This window comes from Monodelphis domestica, chromosome 7 (assembly GCF_027887165.1).
Source record: "Monodelphis domestica isolate mMonDom1 chromosome 7, mMonDom1.pri, whole genome shotgun sequence".
In the NCBI taxonomy this organism is placed as follows: domain Eukaryota; kingdom Metazoa; phylum Chordata; class Mammalia; order Didelphimorphia; family Didelphidae; genus Monodelphis; species Monodelphis domestica.
Genome location: NC_077233.1, coordinates 150469069 through 150487561, shown reverse-complemented (window position 1 = coordinate 150487561; position 18493 = coordinate 150469069). Strand labels below are relative to the sequence as shown.

General features: G+C 37.6%; 1 protein-coding gene across 2 annotated transcripts in view; it reads left to right on the top strand.

The window, feature by feature from the left end:
• The window catches only part of PRKCB (protein kinase C beta), a 677822-nt gene that overhangs the window by 528533 nt on the left and 130796 nt on the right, over positions 1-18493 (top strand). For both annotated transcript variants that reach the window (XM_001363029.4, XM_001363115.4), the window contains exons 12-13: positions 5670-5732; positions 16147-16285. In XM_001363029.4, coding sequence (XP_001363066.1) covers positions 5670-5732; positions 16147-16285 — 202 coding nt within the window. The remainder of the gene's footprint in view (positions 1-5669; positions 5733-16146; positions 16286-18493) is intronic.

Here is an 18493-nt window from a genome sequence, read left to right as displayed (position 1 = left end):
CTAAATGAAGTATCATTAGGGGAGATCTGAGGGCCCTCAGACATCCCTTTTTTCCTATACGTCCTAAAGACTCTTGAATTATTTTCCTTTCAAAAGGCCTGAACTCTGCTCCCGCTGTCATAGTTAAATGCTGTCTCTAAAGTATTGACTAACATTTACATAGTACTTTAAGGTTTTTAAAGCTTTGTATTTGCTCAAAATTGCTATTTTATGTGCCTCTCATTTGGTCCTCAAAATCATAACTCTGTGAAGTGTGTGTCGTTATTATTCCCCATGTTATAGAGAAGGAAGGTGGGTCTGGGAGAAGTTCAGTAACATGCCTGGAGTCACATAGCTAATGTCTGAGCCAGGATTTGAAGTCAAGTCTTCTGGTCTTCACATGGAACCCTCTACCCATTATTCCACCTAGTTGTCTAAATAGAGTAAGGGAGATCTTACAAGCCTTTCATTCCCCACTCTCCAGTCCACCAGAATGGGAACTAGACTCAAGCTCTCTCATCCTTCCTCTGTCTCTTGTGGCTTTTAGCTATACATAGCCATGAAAAGGATCGGACTGTGCCATTTCCTCAGACATAATTATCTTTTTCCAAATGTTGATGTTCAGTCATTTCAGTCACATCTGACTCTTTGTTGTTGTTTTGTTTGAAAAGTTTATTTAATTAGTCAATTTAGAACATTATTCCTTGGTTACAAGAATCATATTCTTTCCCTCCCCTCCAAACACCCCTTCCCATAGTACATGTGATCAAAACCTATTCCCATGTTGTTGATGTTTGCACTAGGATAGATCTGACTCTCTGTGACCCCATTTGGAGGGTGATATCAGGATTGATTTGCCATTTCCTTCTCCAGTGCTTTTTACAGATGAGGAAACTGACACAAACATGGTTAAGTGACATGCCCAGGGTCACATAGCCAGTGAGTGTCTGAGGACAGATATGAACTTACAGCTTCCTGATTGCAAGGTCTGGCACTCTGTCAACTAGAGGACCCACTTTTCCCATTCATTAAATCCTAGAATCTTAGAAATTGGAAACGAAAGGAATTCAGAGATCATCTACTCTCTCCCCCACCACACACGTGTGATGCATAAACATCCTCTAAAACACCCTTAAAATGTAGCCTGACTACCTTTGAAATAGCTGCATGGTTCAGTCAATAGAGGGCTGGGCTTGGAGTCAGGAAGAAGTGAATTTAACTAGCTGTATGGCTCTGGGCAAGTCACTTAACTTCTATTACTGTTTCATCATTTGTAAAATGGGAATCATTATGGTGGCTTCCTCACAGTGTTATTGTGGGGAGCAAATGAGGAATTATTTGTAAAGCACTTAGCATAGTGCCTGGCACAGGGTAGGTACATAATAAATTCTTATTTCCTTTCCTTTCCCTTTTCCTCTGAACCTTTTCAGGAATGATGAGCTCATTACCTACATGGGCAGGCCTGTAAGTTCGCTTAGTCAAAATTACTGGGCTTAGTCATACATCTTAGACTCGTGGCTTGCCTTGGTCCCTTATTAAGTGTGTGGCCATGTGCAAATTATATAAATTGTGCTTGCACTCTTACATTTTTTGTGAGCAAAATACACTCCAAAGTGCTATGTAAGTGGAAACATTTATTTTTATTATATTTATCTTTTATGTGATGAATTATATCTGTGTTTTATTATGCAGTTCTATCAGTTTCAAATATATGAATTATTTGAAAAAGCTGAAGCAGGCTTTAAAGAAGCACAATGGAAAGCCTGGAATAGCAAGACAAATGCTTTCAGTTCAACATAAGAAGTAACCTCCTTATGATCAGAGTGGTCCTTAGTAGGGAGTGAGCCCATCATCCCTGAGAAAGTTCACACAAAAGCAAGTTGATTACATTTTGGGACACACACTCTAAAGATCATTTGTGTTTCAGTTAGGGGTAATGTTAGATGACCTCTGAGTTCCTTTCCACTTAATAAAAAAAATCATAGCTAGCACTTATTTCGCACTTTAAGTGTAGCAAAATGCTGCACATAGATTATCTCATTTGATTGTTATAACAATCCTGTGAGGAAGACTTTATTAAAATATGCATTTATAGCTAAGAAGATGGAGAGTATCAGGGATTACTTGACTTGCTCAGGGTCATATAACTAGTAAATATCTAAAGTGAAATTTGAACTCAGGTCCTCCTGATTCCAAGTCTTATACTTCATCTACCATGCCATCTAGCTGCGACTCTAAGATTCTGAGATTTTATGTATCAGCTGCTAGAAAAGCACAATGGCAATTTTATTCTATTTTATCTTTAAACATTTTTTATTTTCAATTACAAATTTCAACATAAGTTTTCAAAAGGCATGTGATCCCTAGTGTCTCCCTCCATTCTTCCCTTCTAGTTCCTGGAGCTGACAAGCAATTTAATCTGAGTTATATGTGTATTATCACACAAAATATATTTCCATATTATTCATTTTTGTAAGCAAATATTCTTATAGAACCTTATACTTAAATACTTATATATATATATATATATATATATATATATATACTTATATAACCTTATACTCCTTATACCCAAATAAATAAGTGACAAATTGTGTTTTCATCTTCATTCTGATTCCAACAATTCTTTCTCTGGAGATGGATAGTATTCCTTTTCATAAAGTCCCTCAGAATTGTCCTGGAATTGTATTGCTGTCAGTAGCAAAGTCTATCACATTTGAGCATCCCACAATATTGCTGTTACTGTGTACAGTAACTCCTGATTCTGCTCATTTCACTTTGCATCAGTTCACGTAGGTCTTTCCAGCTCTTTCTGAGTTCATCCTGTTCACATGATGGCAATTTTAGCAATTACAGTCTCAGTCTACATCCACATTTTCACTTACATTTCACCTCCTCTCCCTTTTCAACATCTTCACCTTACTCTGTGACAATATCTTTTGGAGGTAACTGGGAAATTCTGTTCTCCACCTCTTTAGGAGAATTATTGGGAAACCAATTGCATTAGATGAACTCTAATGGCCCTAGAACAGGTAGGATGCTCTATCTGTAGAATTATACCAATAGAGTGGTATAGTTATACAGATAGTAACTGTGGAATTGAACAGAGAGTTGACACGGGCTGAGAAATGCCTGCAGTTTGAGAGTCTGAGATTTTGTCACTTATATTAAACATATACCATCATAGAACACTCATTAACTAGTTTGGCCATAGATGTAGAGGCAGTGGTGGTGAAGTAGCTTAGAGTACCAGAGTTGGAGTCAGGAAGGCTCTCCTTCCTGAGTTAGAATCTGGCCTCAGGCATTTACTAGCTATGTGATCCTCTGTAAGCCACTTCACCCTGTTTGCCTCAATTTTATCATCTATAAAATCATCTAAAGAAGAGAATGGTGAATCATTTCACCTAGAAAACCCCAAATGGCATCATGAAAATTTCAATGTGACAAAAAAAAATACTGAACAACTCTAGTTTTCCAAAGTGACAAGTAAAGGACCTAATTGTAGTCTATTTCTGCTTATTTTTTCCTTTTTTCTATAAGAAGATGATGTTTCAGGCCCATCTTCTTTCTGCTTAATATACCTTATTGAGCTTGGGGAAATGACTTCCTTGGAGAGGCCCCATCTAGACCAGTGTAAATGGGCTCAATATAATCTCAGAAAATAATTAAATACTGGACTTACCAGACACAGCTCAATAGCTGGATATCATATCCACACAAAAGTATATTGTGGATTAGATAAAGTAGACATGAATAGAAGAAACCAGAAATACAGATAAGACTAGGAAATCCCAACCAGTGGTTCCCAGTGGTGGGAGTGGGGAGAAAGGGGAAATAGAAAGAAATTATTGCAACATGTCTACAAATCCTTATGTTCACCAAGAACTATCAGTTTGATCTTCACTATTTGCTAGCATTTATATAATGCTTTAAGGTTTGCAAAGCACTTCATGAATATTATCTCATTTGATCTTTTCATAACAACCCTGGGAGCTATTATTATCACTATTTTACACTTGTGAGGATTGAGGCAAACAGAGGCTTAGTGACTTGCCCAAGATCACACAACTAGTAAGTGTCTGAGATTATATTTAGTTTTTTTAACATAATTTTTTTTACTTTTTTACAAATATTCTATGATTCATGTTCTTTCTTCCCTTCTTCCCTCCTCCCTCCCAGAGCTGACAAGCAATTCCATTGGGTTATACATATATTATCATTCAAAACCCATTTTTACATTATTCATTTTTGTAATAGTCTTTAAAATTCAAAACTCCAATTCATATGCCCATATAAAAATGATAAATCATATGTATTTTTCTGGATTTCTACTCCCACAGTTCTTTCTCTGGATGTGGATAGCATTCTTTCTCTCATAAGTCCCTCAGGATTGCTCTGGATCATTGTATTGCTATTAGTAACAAAGCCAATCACATTTGATCATCCCACAATGTTTCAGTTACTGTATATAATGTTCTCTTGGTTCTGCTTATTTCACTCTGCATCTGAGGTCATATTTGAACTCAGGTCTTCCTGATTCCAAGCCTTGAGTTCTATCCACTCTACTACCTAAATGCCCCCCTCTTCATTTAACTCCATCAAAAAGTATTCAACTTCTATTATATGAGATCTATAATACTTGTTGAATGGAAAAGATTTGGAATGGATTTAGACCCATACAATTGGTGCTTAGTGAGAATGAGGGTCACCATTCTTGATGATCTTGGAGTATTAGACCCCTGATGATGTGCATGAGGATGGGGAGGTACAACATTTCTGCTTTGTATTGCCATGCCCTAAGTCTTGGGTCTATCAATTGGTACTGATCTAGGTAGACTTTTTTTTAACTGTTCTCCCCCCAAATGACAAGTTGGGAGAAGAAAATTCTGAATCAATCTTCGTCATCTGTTCTAGGAGTAACAGACAGAAACAAAAAGCAGAAATGGGAGATTGAAACCTATATCATATGTATTTCTGTGTGAAGAATACATGCACCATGCAGAAATTGTCACAAGTCCGTCCTTCGTACCAAGTATTATTTGTCACTAAATGAGAGTCTTACTCTTTTTTCTTAATTGCAAGATAAGCAAAAAGCAAGCAAGAACTTTTAGGGTCTTTAATCATCTCTCAGAAACCATAGTTACCCACCTGTACCTTCTGGTGCTAAAGTTGCCAATAAGTGTTCCATTATCCCAACATCAATGTTAGTCATAGAAGTATAAACTCTTTTAGGCTGATTCTTCCTCCCTATGATTTCCCCAATCCATATTCTCACAGATGAGTCCTTGGCTCATCTAGATAACAGACTGAGCTAAGTGGTGGATGTCACAGAGGTTTCTCAGGACTGCTGGTGTCCCTGGTGACACGTTTTGGAACCAGACCTCTCCCTGGGAGATCTTAGTCTCAAACTGGTTCATTCAGCCAGCTGGTCCCTCAGAGCCATATGTTTTAAAAGGAACAGATATGTTCTCACACTGTAGTTGGCAGCCATTACTCTGTTTATTATTCTGCACTGTCAGTGCTATTAAAAGTTACCTGTATAAATACATGTTTGCATGCTGGGTAGCTGGTGGGACTTTAGTACCTTGTATCCAGTTAATTGAATTTTGTGTAATGAGATTTAGAAAGCACTCAACTTTAACGTACTTACTTTAACAAGCCTATTCTGTTTATTTCTTTTTATATTTCAGATTCTATGCAGCAGAAATTGCTATCGGTCTATTCTTCTTACAGAGCAAAGGCATCATTTATCGGTGGGTGAGCACTTTATTCCTCCCCTTCCCTTGTTCCTCTACTTTCTTTCTTGTCATGCATTCATTTTTCCCCCAAACGAATTACCTCCAAATTGAAATTTTGGACCAACAGACACCTAGGGACTCCTCGAACTGTAACTGATTCAACTTGGGGCACTACTGGGGTCCTAAACCAATGGACATTAAATGGAGGTGGTAACTCTTTACTATGGTGATAAACAGGGCTTGGGGAGAATGTATTTCATCCTTTGCTCTATGGTATAGAGCTGGGAGCTCACAAATGGAACATAGATGTTTCTCCTACCCATAAATAGCATGTTTCTACAGAAAAAAGCATTTTAGCTATCATTTGGAGGTGAATGCCTTATCAGATCCTAACTATTAGTTTACAAATAAACATTTTGAATCCTAAAATTCCCTACTTAAAAGCTTCCCTTGGTTCCCTTACTGCCTGCCAAATAAAATATAAACTACTGATTTCCTTCTTACATACTCCACAGTCCAACCAGACTGGATTTGTCTCTCTTCCCAATTTTCATCCCTCCCTCTACTCTTTGTTTATACTGACCTTCGTTTATACTGACCCATGTTCCTGAAATGAGCAGTACCGCATCGCTGTCTGCCATAGTCCCTTCACATCTTTTAAAGCCTGAGATAGGTTTTATCCTCTCCATGAAGATGCCTCTGGCCTCCCAACTGAACATAATTGCTCTCCCTTTTCGTTTTCCCATCATACGTTGCCTGAATCTCTCCCATGCCCTTATCACATTTTCCTTTATATTTTAGTCATTTGTCTACATGTTTCCACAATTGTTCTTCTCCCTTAAAATTTAAGCTTGTTGAAGGTAGAAACCATGTCATTATATCCTCAACATGAACAAATAATTTAACAGGTGTCAATAAATACCTGTTAAAATTTGGTAATATTTTTAAAGTCCTTAGCACTGTGCCTGGAACATAATTGGTACTACATAATTGCTTTGACTTCTCACCCCCCCCCCCAAAAAAAAAACACCAGACATTTCCGGGTAAACCTAAACTTTGGTATTTGGAGGTTTGGATGAAAAGGAGGATACAAATTGATCCTAGCCTCATGATTCATACATTTATTATCTAGATTGTGTATATATCTGACTAAGAAGATCATAGTACCCAAACGTGTTCTTTCTTCACAAAGGCCCATCTGTAGCATTCTCCTCATGCCACACTGGCTACAAAGTTCACTGCAGAGCTTCCATTCATAGGGCACGTTGAACACCACTTAACTTTCTGGTACAAAGAGCACCACATCCATAGCTTTGGTTTTATTTTATGGAAGAATATGAATCCAAGAAGTGATTTTTGCCAGTAGCCTCTGCAGAGAGATACAACCTCATGTTTTTTTCCTCATCTGAAATGGAGTGTTGGGCATTCTTAAGCACACCTAAAAATGGTTTTATGCTAATAGCTGATGTTTTGACAGCTTACTGTTAAAATCAGGAAAGAGAAGGTCTCTGGGCAGAGGGTTTTGGGTGTCCCACTCAGAGGCAAAGTCACCAATAGACTGAGTTAGAAGCTTCACCTGAGAGACCTATGTAACCAACGATGGTGACCTTACATGGATAGAAGTTGTCCGCCAGGATGATATTGCAGTTAAGGAGGTAATTGAAGGACTTCAATGGTTATGAAGAAAATAAGTCCTGTTATCACAACCATCAGGCTCGGAGCAGAAAGTTTCTGAATAAAATGCAGGTGAGCAGTGTGGTGGTGAGATCCAAGGGGTGAAACAGGAAGATAGTGTAAGACCAAGCAAGAGTTCAGTATACCAGGCACACAAATATATTTGGCCCAAAGGTCTGTTTCCAGTTCCATTGACTGAAATTCTTATCATACAGCAGATGATTAATAAATGCTTCCTAATTGAATGAGCATGCCCAGCTAAGCTCACTTTAGTTATGTTACTAAATGTCCTTCTGCAGTGATAGTTCCCAGGCACACATATAGTTTTTCTGTGTGGGAACAGCTGCAGTTGCTCAATGGTGCCACAGTAAATATACTTAAAATAATTATGTTTTAGAGGAAGCATTATTTAAAGCCTACCATACCAATATGAGAAGGCCAAGCTAGGGTCCTCCCCTTTCAGTGACCATATACCACTAGTCAGCTATTTGGAAGTAGATGTCTACCTCTAAATTTCACAGTACACAATTCAATAAACTCTAATAATGTAGCAAGCAAAATATCAGTAATTGGCTTCTTGGTCACAAAAAACATCCCATTCTCCTACTTTTCAGTTTCTAAAGTTTTCCATTTTCTATTCAAGCCAAAGAAGGGGGCCCTTGGTATTCTTCTGTGCCCTTTGAGACCAGAGGAAAGAAAAGAACCTTGTGTCTTTTATAGACCCTGAGTCATTGATCACTGACCTTTTCTCATAGATTCTGTAAGGCAATGGAATTAAACAAATGTACTTTAAATTCCTACTATGTTCAAGACACTGCCCATGACATTCAGAGTATAATTACTATTACAATAGAGGCCCTGGTCTGAAGGGGTCTTTATGATCTAGTAGGGAAGAGAAAGATAAGTACCCAAGTAACTCTGTCAGAAAGGATGGCGAAATAAGTACAAAGAAGAATTCCTGGACTTCTAGAAACATGGACAGGGAGAAACCCATTTTTGCTTGAAAGAAAGGACTTCAAGGAGAAAGGGACATCTGAATTAGGGATTAGAGGAATGGAAAGAGCTTCAATAGATAAAGATGACAGAAGAGTACATCCCTGACATGAACCATGGTGTGAATAAAGCAATAGTGATAAAAGAGAGCAAGATGAGAAACTGAGATGAATAGTATGCTAGTTTAGCTGGAGTGGAGAGTATAAGATAAAGGAGGCAAGCTAGATGGAGTTAGATAGTGAAGAGCCTTGAATTCCAGGATAAGGAATTTATATTGTATTTGGAAGGTAATGGAGAGCCACTGAAGATTTTTAATTAAAGTAGTGGCAGATAATAATGGTATATTAGAAAGATTGCTCATGTGTCAATTTGAGGACAGATTAAAGAGACTAAAGACAAGGAAAATGAAATCAGGATCATTGCATTAGGATAAAGATAATTTAGGCAAAGGTAGGAAATATTGTAGAGGTAGAAATGATAGAACTTCGCATGCGTTAGATGTGGAATAAAGAAGTCAATGATGGCAGCATTAACATCCAGTCACCCCCTTTCATACTTGTGGATTTATTCACAGATAGAAGGAAGTTAGAGAGAAAGAGGGAATACAGGAATCAAACAGCAGGGGTAGCTAGGTGCTTCAGTGGATAGAGAGCTAGATGTGGGAGTGAAAGGTCTTAGAGTTAATCATCTGACCTCAGACACTTTCTAGGTGTGGTACCCTGGGCAACTGACTTATCCCCAGTCCCCTATCCCTTACCAATTTTCTGCCTTGGGACCAACACTTAATATTGATTCTAAGACAGAAGGAAAGAAGATTTTTTTTCTTAAAAAATGGTTGTTATTTTTTAATAAAAAGAAGGAAGAAAGAAATAAGAAAGGAAGGAAGCAAAAAAGAAAAGAAAATAGCAGTATAGGTATGGAAGTTCAAGCCCTTGGGTCTACATTATTTTCTTCACTAGAAGTGGTAACAGGGCATCTAAATAGAAGCACACAGCATTCTTAATTCCTGTGTGATTTGTATTACTTTGTTACTTATTTTACGATTCTAAGTAAGTGGAGCATTATCATACCAAGCCCTAAATCTTCAGATTTCCCAAGTAGACATCATAGTCTTTGTCATAGGCATGAGCCATTCTGTTCATAAAGCAGTATAATTCTAAAACACTTCATTATGCCAAGTGGTTATTTAATTAACCTCTCCTTTTCTGAGAAGCAGGAACCCAAGCAGGAATCTAGTGAAAACCTTGAGTGAACAGGTTGATAGGTGACTGTTTGAGGAGAAAGCAATAGTGAAGGAGACTTGGCACTTGTGGAAGTGAGGAATGAGGTGCACCAAGCCAAAATCAGCAAATAATAAGATAAATTAATAAGTGAGAAACAGCCAAAGATGGGAGACAATGTAAGAAATAGAAAACAGGGTCAAAATAGAAATTAACAACAAAATCCAAGATGGAGAAAAGTAAAAAGCAAGTTCTGGGTTTCAAACATCAGGAATTCTATGCTTAGTAATTTAAAATATTTTTGCTAAGTAGTTGTGAAAATAAATTTATCACATTCAGTGGTCCCATGAGTGTAGGAGTTTTAAATCTAACTAACTCTGTATGGTCAGGACTACCCTCTGTTTTTGTCCAAATACATGTGGTACGGACTACTTGCTAACATATTCCTTTTAGTTAGAGAATACTCTGTTCTACTACAACTTATCTTAATCTTATAAAATCCAAAATGTAGTGGATACCTCTTCTCCTAGATTGTGAGCTCTGCTGTGCAGGGTTGCCCAAGATGAAAAAGTCATAATGAATAGTTCTGGCAAAAGGTGATCCATTGGAGAAGGAAATGGATTACCAGTCCAGTATCTTTGTCAAGAAACCCCATGGACTATATTGAAATGATAAAGGAGACAGAATCAGAAGATGAATCCATCAGGTCAGAAGGTGCCCAGCATACTACAGAAGAAGAGCCAAGGACAACCAAAAGCAGCTTCAGAACTACTAGAGCCAAAGCTGAAGAGAAGCTCAGCTGCAGATGTGTCTGGTAAGGACTGGGAATATAAAATCTTTGAACCCATGTAAGCTGGATGTGATCAAACCAGAAAAAAAGATTAAACATCATCATTTTGGGTGTTTTGCATCTATGGATGGGGTAAAGTGAATTTAATTCAGGTGATCATTTCATGTATTACCATTGGCAAGACTCCCTTAGAAGAAAAGGAATGACCCTTATAGTCAATAAAAGGGTAAGAAAAGCAGTGCTGAAGTATTATCTCAAAAATAACAGAATGATGTCAGTTCAAATCCAAGGCAAATCAATCAACATCACAGTAATACATATCTTATGCTCCAACCATTGATGCCAAAGAGGCCAAAATTGCTCAGTTCTATGAGGGTCTAAAAGATGTCATATTTATAGAGGATTGGAATGCTAATGTAGAATATCAAAGATAATTGGAAAAACAGTACATATTGACCTTGACGTGCAAAATGAAGCAGAGCAGAGACCAATTGAGTTTTCTTAAAACAACTCATAGTCTTGACAAATCCTCTTTTTTTAACTATCCAAAACGGATGTCATCATAATGAAATCAGATTTATTATATACTTTGCAGCCAAAGGTGAAGAATCTCTATACAGTGAGTAGAATATGATCTGGAAGTGACTGTGGCTCAGATAATGAGTTTCTTATTGCAAAATTCAAACTTGAATTGAATAGGGAAAACCATCAGACCAAATGAATATGACCTAAATAATATCCCTTATAATAAGTATGAAGTGGAAGTAATAGATAGATTTTAGGGTTTACATCTGGTAGATAGAGAACCTGAAGAACAAGGATTTGCAGTATTGTATAAGAAGCAACAACAAAGAACATTCCAGAGAAAAAGAAGAGCAAAAAAGCAAAATGGCTATCTAATGAAACTTTACAAATAGCTGAAGAAAGCAGTAAAATGATGGGCAAAAGAGACAAGGATAGCTATACCCAGCTGAATGTGGAATTCCAGCATATAGCAGGAAGAGTTAAGAAGGTTTTCTTAAATGAGCAATGCATAGAAATAGAAAAAAATAATAGAACAGAAAAGACAAGAAATCTTTTTAAGAAAATTAGAAGTATCAAAAGATTTCATGCAAAAATGGGCACAATAAAAGAGAAATGTTATAGATTTAACAGAAGTTGAAGAGATTAAGAAGTGGTGGCAAGAATATACAGAAAACTATACAAGAAAAATCTTAACATTGCTTCCAATAAGGCTAGTGGAAATGATGGAATTCCAAAGAAACCATTTTAAATCCTAAAAGGTAATGCTGTTGAAGTGCTGTATTCAGTATGCCAGCAAATTTGGAAAACTCAACAATGGCCACTGGATTAAAAGATATAGGTTGGTTTATCTCCCAGTCCTAAAAAACTACCATACCAAAGAATGTTCAAATTATAGAACAATTATGCTCATTTCATGTGCCAGCAAGTTTGTATGCTTAAGATCCTACAAGCTAGATTTCAGAAATATGTGAGCCAAGAATTATTGGGAAAGCAGGATGGTTTTAGAAGAGATAAAGGAATCATTGGATTATCAAGAAACCAATGAAGCTCCAGAAGAGCATCTATTTCTGCCTCATTGACTACACTAAAGTCATTAACTATGTGGAACACAATAAAATGTGGCAAGTCCTCAAAGAGATGGCAGTACCAGATCATCTTTCTTGTCTCCTAAGCAACCTAAATTTGGGCCAAGAAGCAACAGTTAGACCTAAACATGGAGAAACTGCGGTTTAAGACTGGAAAAGGCTGTATATATTGTCATCTTATTTATTTAACTTACATGTGGAGTACATCATGCAAAATGACAGCCTAGGCAAATCAAAAGCCAGAATTAAGGTTGCCAAGAGAAAAATCAGCAATCTCTGATGTGTAGATGATACCATTCTGATGGCAGAAAGAGAAGAACTGAGAAACTTTTTGATGAGAGCAAAAGAGGAGAATGTAAAAACTGGATTGAAGCTTAACATAAGAAAAACTAAGATCTTATCAGCTGATCCCATCACTTCCTGGCAAACAGAGGGAGAAGGAAGCAGTGTGCGATTTTATATTTCTGGGCTCAAAGAAATTAAAAGATACTGTACTTGTTCTTTGGAAGGAAAGCTATGGCAAATCTTGATAGCATAATAAAAAGCAGAAAAATCACCTTGCCATCAAAGGTCTATATGGTCAAAGCTATGGTTTTTCCAGTTGCAATATATGGTTGTGAGAGTGGGACTACGAAGAAAGCTAAGTGCTACAGACTCAACACTTTCAAATCATGGAGGTGGAGAAGATGTTTGAGAGTCTATTGGACAGCAAGGAGATCAAATAAGTCAACACAAAGAAATTTACTCAGACAATTCACTAGGAGCTCAAATATTAAGTTGAAGCTTGAACATTTTATATACATAATGAGAAGACCAGAGTCATTGAAAAAGACCCCAATGATGGTAAAGATTGAAGACAAAAGGAAAAGAGGACAGCAGAGGATGAGATGGAGACAACGAACGTGAACTTAGATAGTCTTTAGGAAATAGTGGAGGATAGGAGGTCCTGGCATGCTGTAATCTATAGGGTAACAAAGAGTCAGACATGACTGGACTTCTGAACAACAACAAAAGCGGACACCTAGTTCCACACTAGGGATTATGCCCTTAATCTGATTTTTCTTTTGTTAATCAAGGATAGGGCTAAAAAGGGAATTCAGGATTCTTAGTGTTATTTCATTAAGGAAGGCAAGGCAGTTGCATATTAGAGATTGGAAAATAGTAGCTTCAGCCAGTAGCCCCCCAAAATTACTGACCTTTTTTTCACAACGATTTAGCCAGCACATCTGCTAATGGTTAATAACTACCCAATAAATTGCTAATGCCAAATTAATTGGATTTAGAAGGGGGAGGAAGAGAGAACCAAACCAAATGTAGAATTTTTTTTTTGAACTGTGCAAAAATGAGTCTGGTACCCCTAGTTTCCCATGTGTGAGTTTGTTTCCACTGTGTTGTGCCTTTAAGGAAGACCTTTGTGCTGGACATTGCTTTCAGATTTCCTAAAGTCTTTGCTCACAGAAAACACTAAGGGACCTTAGTAATGATGGATCTGTACCATAAAGTCATTAAATAAACTTTATCCTTCACAATTATTTCCAAGTCTTCACTTCCTTCCTTGGTATAAAAGAGCCAGACTCAGTCCAGGGTCCCTTATAAGGAATTTAGACCTGATCAAAGAAATAAACCAAGTTTTAACTATTTTGCCACTGGGGGAAGATGCCATATTCTTGATGAAATGTGGGCCTTTGGAAGCTAGGGTTCTTGCTTTGAAACTTCTCTATAACACGAACCCTAGGGGTCAAAACCTTGATTTCAATTATTGGCTTGGAAAGGGAAAGATACTAAGATACTTTAGATTTCATTCTCAAAGAGAACTAGATTTTAGGAAAGGAGGAAGAGAGGAGCAAAGGAAAGGAAAGACAAGTTTAACTGTTGGATGTTGCCACAGAAAGGAAGCTAAGACAGCTGAGATGTGGAGCCAGCAAGCAGGAGTACATCAAGCAAAAATGCCAACCCAGACAAATCAAAAACCAGCACTGGTACAGCACTTGGCACAGTGCCTGACACATAGTAGGCACCTAATAGATTTTCATTGACTGACTAGTAATAGCCTTTAGGACTGTACTGGTCTATCTTCTACTGTGAGACTGCAATTGAAGGTAGAAACAAATAGAATCATTTCCTTTGGCAAAGTGTCATAGGATTGGCCCGTTCTACTGTTGCTCACACAGTTGACTATCCATGAAAAAAGGGAGAGCAAAAAGACAAGTGAAACCTCTTTGTATCACAGCAGCATGATTTTGTGGTCTATTGATTGTAGGAGGCTCAATACTCAGGATATGAATATGTTCTCCTATGTTTTATGCCTAGGAAAAAGTCTTATTTGCTTACACTATGCTGCAAGGCTCTCAAGGTCTTGGGCAGAAGTGAAGGCTGAAGTGTTTGGGGTCATGATGGCTCAATGTTACAAGGTCAAACCAAGCTTGGCCTTGGAAATCTCTTCTAAGCCCTTTGCTTTTCTCTTGGCCATTCATAGAGGTTGTAGGGACCTGGCAGTCAGAAGTTACAGAACCCTGATGCCAAAGATTGGAGATGAGGATTTTAAACAGAATGAGAAAGCTTTGATTCTCTAGCCACTCATTATTCTGAAGCCGTGGGCCTTGATGTGATGAGCACCAACCATGTGGGCTCAGGAAACATGGCATGGCTGCCATCCATCATCCGACTGCAGAGTCGAGTATATCAGGGCTGATTACTAATGTGATTCTTGCAGCAAATACCTTGAAGTTGGAGGGTTTAAAGTACTGCATAGCCCCAGGTAGGTTTTCCTTCTTCTGTGTCCATATTAGAGTAAATATAAGCTCATACCAAAAAAAATCTTCAAGAATAAATATGACTCTCCCATAGTAAATAAAAACATTCAGGTATTATTTTCCATTGAAAGAGATGAATGGACTAATTATACAACAATGGTCTAATTACAAATCAGACCTAAAATTTCTAAATATGGTCACTTTTTAGATTTGGAGTTGCTCAGCAGTTTTTGAAAAGTAACAATTAAGAAGAAAACCTAAGAATGAGAGAAGATAGAGACTGCTTTTAGGCTTTGGTTTTGGCATAATCTTTGTCTTATTATAAGGTATATTAGAGCTATTATTACCTAGCTTAAAGGGTCATTGCAAAGAAAAGTTCTTTAGAGTTATTACAATAATGTAAATGAAAAGAATGATAGAAGAAAATCAAATATCATGTCATTTAATGACCTAATTTGAGCCTGAGGAAGAGATGAACCTATACCTTCCTCCTTTCATTAGAGAAATGGCAAGTTTGGGGAAATTGCATTTTGTATATGCTGGTAGATATGGTCACTCTGTTATTTAAATTTGCTTGGGTATTTTTCTTGATTAAAAGAGAAGTCTTACCTGAAATTATGGGAAAGGTGTGTATGTATGCTTTATATACATATATACACAAATACGTGCGTAAGTATGTGTACATATATATGGAAAACAGTATATTATTTGAAAATAAAATAAAAATAATTTTAAGGGACCCATGAAAACAATCTTATGAAATGAAGGTATTAGTTTTCCAAATCATGCCCTCAGTTCTGTAACCCTGTTTGTCACCACTTAAAGTGTCAGAAATTCATTTAGAATTATCCTTCCTAAGGCTAGGAGAATTTAGCTTCCCCTATGACACGAATAGCTTCTAGAGATTTTTCTCCTTAACCTACCAGACTGAGCATGCTGTTGTGCCTAGGAGCACAGGATAATAAAATTCAGTTTGTGTAAATATTGCCCTGATGTAGTGGAAGGAGCACTAGATTGAGAGTCAGAGGACCTGGGTTTGAGTCCTTTACTGCCTCTATGATCCTAGATAAGTCAATTAACTTGGCCTCAGTTTCCTTAACTCTAAAATGAGATTAGACTAGATGGTATCTGATGTCATTTTCATTCTAAAACAATCATTTGATGACCATCAATAAGTTTTCCTCTGAGTATCTTCTTCCCAAATAGAAGGTTTTCTTAAAATATAAACTTTAAATTCTTTTGAAGACAAAGTAAAACACAAACCTGAAACAAAACCAAAACATTGATGCATGTCCTTTTTGGCACCAATGAAGAGAATACCTACATTGATAAAAGTATTTTTTCCATTGAAAGACTGGAATACAAAAGCTATTTTTACTTCTGCTGCAGGGACCTAAAACTTGACAATGTAATGTTGGATTCTGAAGGCCATATCAAGATCGCTGACTTTGGCATGTGCAAGGAGAACATCTGGGACGGGGTGACCACCAAGACATTCTGCGGCACTCCGGACTACATTGCTCCTGAGGTAAGCCTAGTAACAACAGAAGACAATCCCCCACTGACCGATACATCATCTTCCCCTCGTTTGCTAAGGATTTGCACTGAGCTATTCAGGAACATATACTGGAAAAGTGAACCAGAAACAGTCCCGAGTCCCGATGAATTTTGTAGAGGGAATTCCTTGCTTTGAGCAGAGTGTGTATGTGGATGTAGTATGACTGTATGTGTGGCATTAAAACCTCTGAATTTTCCCTAATGGGGGAGAAGTTAACTGTCATTCCTTGGGGTGGGATGGAGACATCAGTCATTCTGGAGAAGTGGATAAAACTTGCTTATAAAGATTTCCAAAAGCTCCTGAAACATGTGGAAAGAGTGAGTCATGGTGGTAGGCTTCCTAGGCTAAGAAGGTCAGCTGCTTTTTTACATGGTGGTTTGAACATCAGATTTGCAATTATAAAAGTTCTGATTTCAAATACTGCTTCACATACTAATTTGATGATCTTGGGCAAGTCTTTGAGTCTCAGTTTCCTTCTTTGCTAAAATTGGGATGATAGTAATATAATAAAATAAAATAATAATAATAATAATAATAATAATAATAATAATAAATATAAATAAATAAAATAATAAAAAACTCTTACAGAGTTTTCCTTGAGGGTCAATCATGATAAAACACTTTGCAAACCTTCAAATATTATATTGTATTTAGTTATCATCATTATCATTATTATTCCTTTTAGAGTTTAGTAGAGACAGTGGACAAAGGAGTTGGTTGATCCTCAGGCAAGAAAGTGACTTGCTACCATGTGGAACCAGAGCTTCCTTCTAGAAAGATAACTGGAGCCAGGCCCGTGAAATGGCCAGCACCAGTTATTTCAAGACCCCGTGGAGAGGTCTTAGAATAAAATAAAGCTACAAGCCATGCATTTGTTTTGTATTTTTGCTTGCTTTCCCTTAATTGCTAACCTTTTGAAACCATTTCTGTTCAGGTAGCTGCAAGGGAAAGGCAGCAGAGGGTGACTAAGTGGACACTGCATGGCCTGATAGTCCCAGTCGAGAGAGTGTTTGGGGGTGCCTGCTAGTACACGCTTAATAGCAGTTGTATTTATATAGTGTTTTATCATGTACGGAGTAAATGGCATATAATGCCTCCCTTGACCTTCGTGACAACCCTGTGAGAGTGGTAGAGGATGTACTTTTATAACTATTTTGGAAGTAAAGAACCTGAAGCCCAGCTGGGCAAAAGGACTTGCCCAAAGAAACTCAGCCTAGTCAACGGCAGAAGCAGTTCTCAATCCCATCTTCTAACTTCAAATTTGCTGATCATTCGGTGTTACCATGGTTTCTTCCTCATCTTCCAGGCTTGCAATAGGAAACTTCCCTTTTAGGCCAAGAGTGCGAGTAGACACATAAGCTGTTCGAGAAGAGCTACAAGAACCCATGTCCAACCTACAATGAATTTTGCAAAGAAGAGATTTAAGTGAAACTTGAAATTATGATCCAAGCATCAATAAGGTCCTTTTTCAAGCTGCTGCTGTCCATGGCCATCTGATGCCTCATAATTATGAAATTGGAATGTGTGGGATGAGCTAGTGAAACTTGACTGGGTGGCAATATGGTTTGTGGGCTGATAGGTATGTTGGACCTGCATCTGAATCCTCCATAAGAAGCCTGATATTTTCTTCCTGTGACTAAGATTTAAATGAACCAAAATGGCTGAAGCACATTTTCTCCAGGATGTGATGAACTGCAGGCCAATTTTTCTATTAACTCCCCTAACAATAATAATTTGGTTCATTGACAACTTTCCTTAGGGAGGGTAGCGATCACTGATGACTTTTTCAAACCTTTACCTTCTGTCTTAGAATTGATACTAAGCATAGGTTCCAAGGCAGAAGAGCTGTGAGGCTTAGACAATTGAGGTGAAGTGACTTGCCCAGGGCCACATAGGCTAGCTTTGGACCTAGGACCTCTCATCTGCAGGGCTGGCTTTCTATCCTTAGAGCCACCTAGCTGACCCTCAACCATGGATACTTAGAAAAGGACTAGAACACAACTACTTCTTCTGGGTGTGTGTATGTTGGGGAAAGAGGTAGCAGAGGGAGAATAAGATGAGGGAGGCTAAGTGGCTTTCATCAACTACAAGGAAAGAAATTGGCTAAATTATGAAATATAGACATTGTATATCATAGATTATAATTGAAGAGAGAATCCTTGTTTTCTTAGTTGCATT